General features: G+C 45.6%; 1 protein-coding gene across 1 annotated transcript; it reads left to right on the top strand.

The window, feature by feature from the left end:
- Positions 1–900: 900 nt before the first annotated feature.
- On the top strand, positions 901–2,342 carry LOC103253722 (multidrug resistance-associated protein 5-like; the record flags this gene model as incomplete). Its single annotated transcript, XM_008051963.1, has 2 exons — positions 901–1,104; positions 2,199–2,342. Coding segments are annotated over 2 exons (348 nt in total), but the record flags the coding sequence as incomplete, so codon positions are not given.
- Positions 2,343–2,449: the final 107 nt, after the last annotated feature.

The following is a 2,449-nucleotide window of genomic DNA, read 5'->3' on the forward strand; positions in this document are numbered from 1 at the left end:
TGTACACCAGACCTACTAAATCAGAATCTCTAGGGGTGCAGCCCAACAATCTGGTTTAACCAGCCCTGCAGGTGATTCTAATTCAATGTCAAGTTTGAAGACCTCTGAATTAATTGAATATTTGACAAGTGATTCATTCATTTGCTCATTTAGTATCGTTTACTAGATGGTTGTTAAGGGCGAGTGATGTGCAGAAACTGCTTGGCACTGAGAATATAAAGCAACAAGGCAGTAATCTGCACCCTCAAGAAGTGTGCAGTTAAGAGGATGAAATACCCAAACAAACAAATAAGTACAAAATAATCTGATGAGAAAGAACCCCCTTTCTTTTGGGTGTCAGTTGAGAAGAGGTTGGGAGAGATTTCACAGAGGAGATGATGCAAGAACTGAGCAGACATGGTAGAGGCAAAGTCATGACATGGTTGTGTTTGTTCATATAATATGCACATAATTTCACATGGCCTAGGTGTGGAACAGGGATTGTGCAGTGGAAGTCCCAGGCTGGGAAGCTGAGTGGCAAAGGGTCTGCCTTGTATGCCTTGCTTGGTTTTAGATTCTATCCTTTGGGGCTCTTGAAGAGTTTTAAGCGAGGCCGGGGTGTGGTCAGCTTTGCATTTTGGAAAGATCTTTCTGTTTTGTGGCAAATGAATTGGAGGGGGATTCCAGGAGGTGTGGCAAGGCCAGATGTGGAACTGATTGGTTCCCAGATGGTTGTGGGAGAGGAGGAGGCATCTGGGCTGACTACCCCCAGTTCCTAAAAGGATCAGAGTGGCATTTCATCTGTGGGGGATTTGATTGAAGAAGTCTGTTTGGGTGAATGAGAGAGAGGTGACTGGGGTGACCCCTAAGTGCTGTTCTGGACTCGTGCTGGAGGCTTCACTGTGCTTCTTGCTCCTGTAGATTGGAGAGCGAGGCACTAACCTGAGCGGTGGGCAGCGCCAGAGGATCAGTCTTGCCCGGGCTTTGTATAGCGACAGGAGCATCTACATCTTGGATGACCCTCTCAGTGCCTTAGATGCCCATGTGGGTAACCACATCTTCAACAGTGCTATCCGGAAGCACCTCGAGTCCAAGACGGTTCTGTTTGTTACCCACCAGTTACAGGTATGGGACTTTCTTCCCTCTGCTGCCTACCTTGGCTGGGGCCATCAAAAACAGGGAGGTGGATTTGGTCCAGGTATGTTTGTGGGGCAAGTAGAGATTCCTGGAATTTCTACTTTCATTTCCTTCACAATTGGCTCCCTGGCCCATTGGAGCAATAATGTTCATTGTACTCGTGTAACAGATGGCCGTCTAAATCAGAGATCCTTGGAGTGCATCAGCTTCTGCATATAGATCAGCAAGTAAACGAGCTGAGAGGACTGGGCCAAAAATGGAGTTGGTTACAAGCAAATTTGGAGAGCATTGTGTTAACATCTCTATGCAAGTGGGAACTGTGTTGGGAAAACAAGCTCTTCTCCCTCTGTCATTCCATGACAAGCAGCCACTTTAGGAGAGCAAATCAGGGCTGCTGCCATCTGCTTCGCATATGCTGTCAAGTTTGGGGAGCTAACCCCCCATTCTGCCACAGAAGTCTGTAATTACGTATATGTCTGAGTGCATTGAAAGGGTGTAAAATTGAATGCAGGCTCATGTGGCCCCATCAGCAGATTCAGGTCAAAAACTGGAGGAACTGCCCTTTGTACTGTATCACGAGGCACAATAAACTAAAGCACTGTTGATATTTGGGCCACATACTTTTTTGTTGTAGGGGGCTGCACTGTGCATTTTGACCTCTCTCCACTAGATGCCAGTACAGATGGGCTCTTATGATTTGTTCAGCTTTACAACCACTCCGTTTTTCACTTTCAGCGTAGTATTCAATACATTCCATGAGATATTTAACACTTCATTATAAAATAAGCTTTGTATTGGATGATTTTGCCCAACCATAGGCTAATGTCAGTGTTCTGAGCACGTTTAAGGTAGGCTAGGCTAAGCTATGATGGTATAGTTGGGTTTCCCAGGATATACTCTGATCCTAAGTCAGGAGCATCTAAGGTACCTTTCCCCCAACTTGTGACAACCCAAAATATCTCTAGATATTGCCAGATGTTCTCCGGGAGGCTAAATTGCCTCCTGTTGAGAACCACTGAGCTAAGGTATGGGTGTTTGCACAAATATCAGCAATGTTGTGTTGTCTCTGCCTTTGTCTCCAGTACCTGGTCGATTGTGATGAAGTGATCTTCATGAAGGAAGGCTGCATTACAGAAAGAGGAACCCATGAGGAGCTGATGAATTTAAATGGAGATTATGCTACCATTTTTAATAACCTATTGCTGGGAGAGACACCACCAGTGGAGGTAAGATTGGTAGCTGTTGGTGTGTTTCCTTCTTTCTGTGCAAGGCTGACATGGCCATAGTGAATGGTGGTGAGATCACAGCTGAATCCAGTCTCTGTCTTATTGGC

The sequence above is a fragment of the Carlito syrichta genome, unplaced genomic scaffold (genome assembly GCF_000164805.1).
Source record: "Carlito syrichta isolate Samal-C Ts95f unplaced genomic scaffold, Tarsius_syrichta-2.0.1 Scaffold247940, whole genome shotgun sequence".
NCBI classification, from domain to species: Eukaryota; Metazoa; Chordata; class Mammalia; order Primates; family Tarsiidae; genus Carlito; species Carlito syrichta.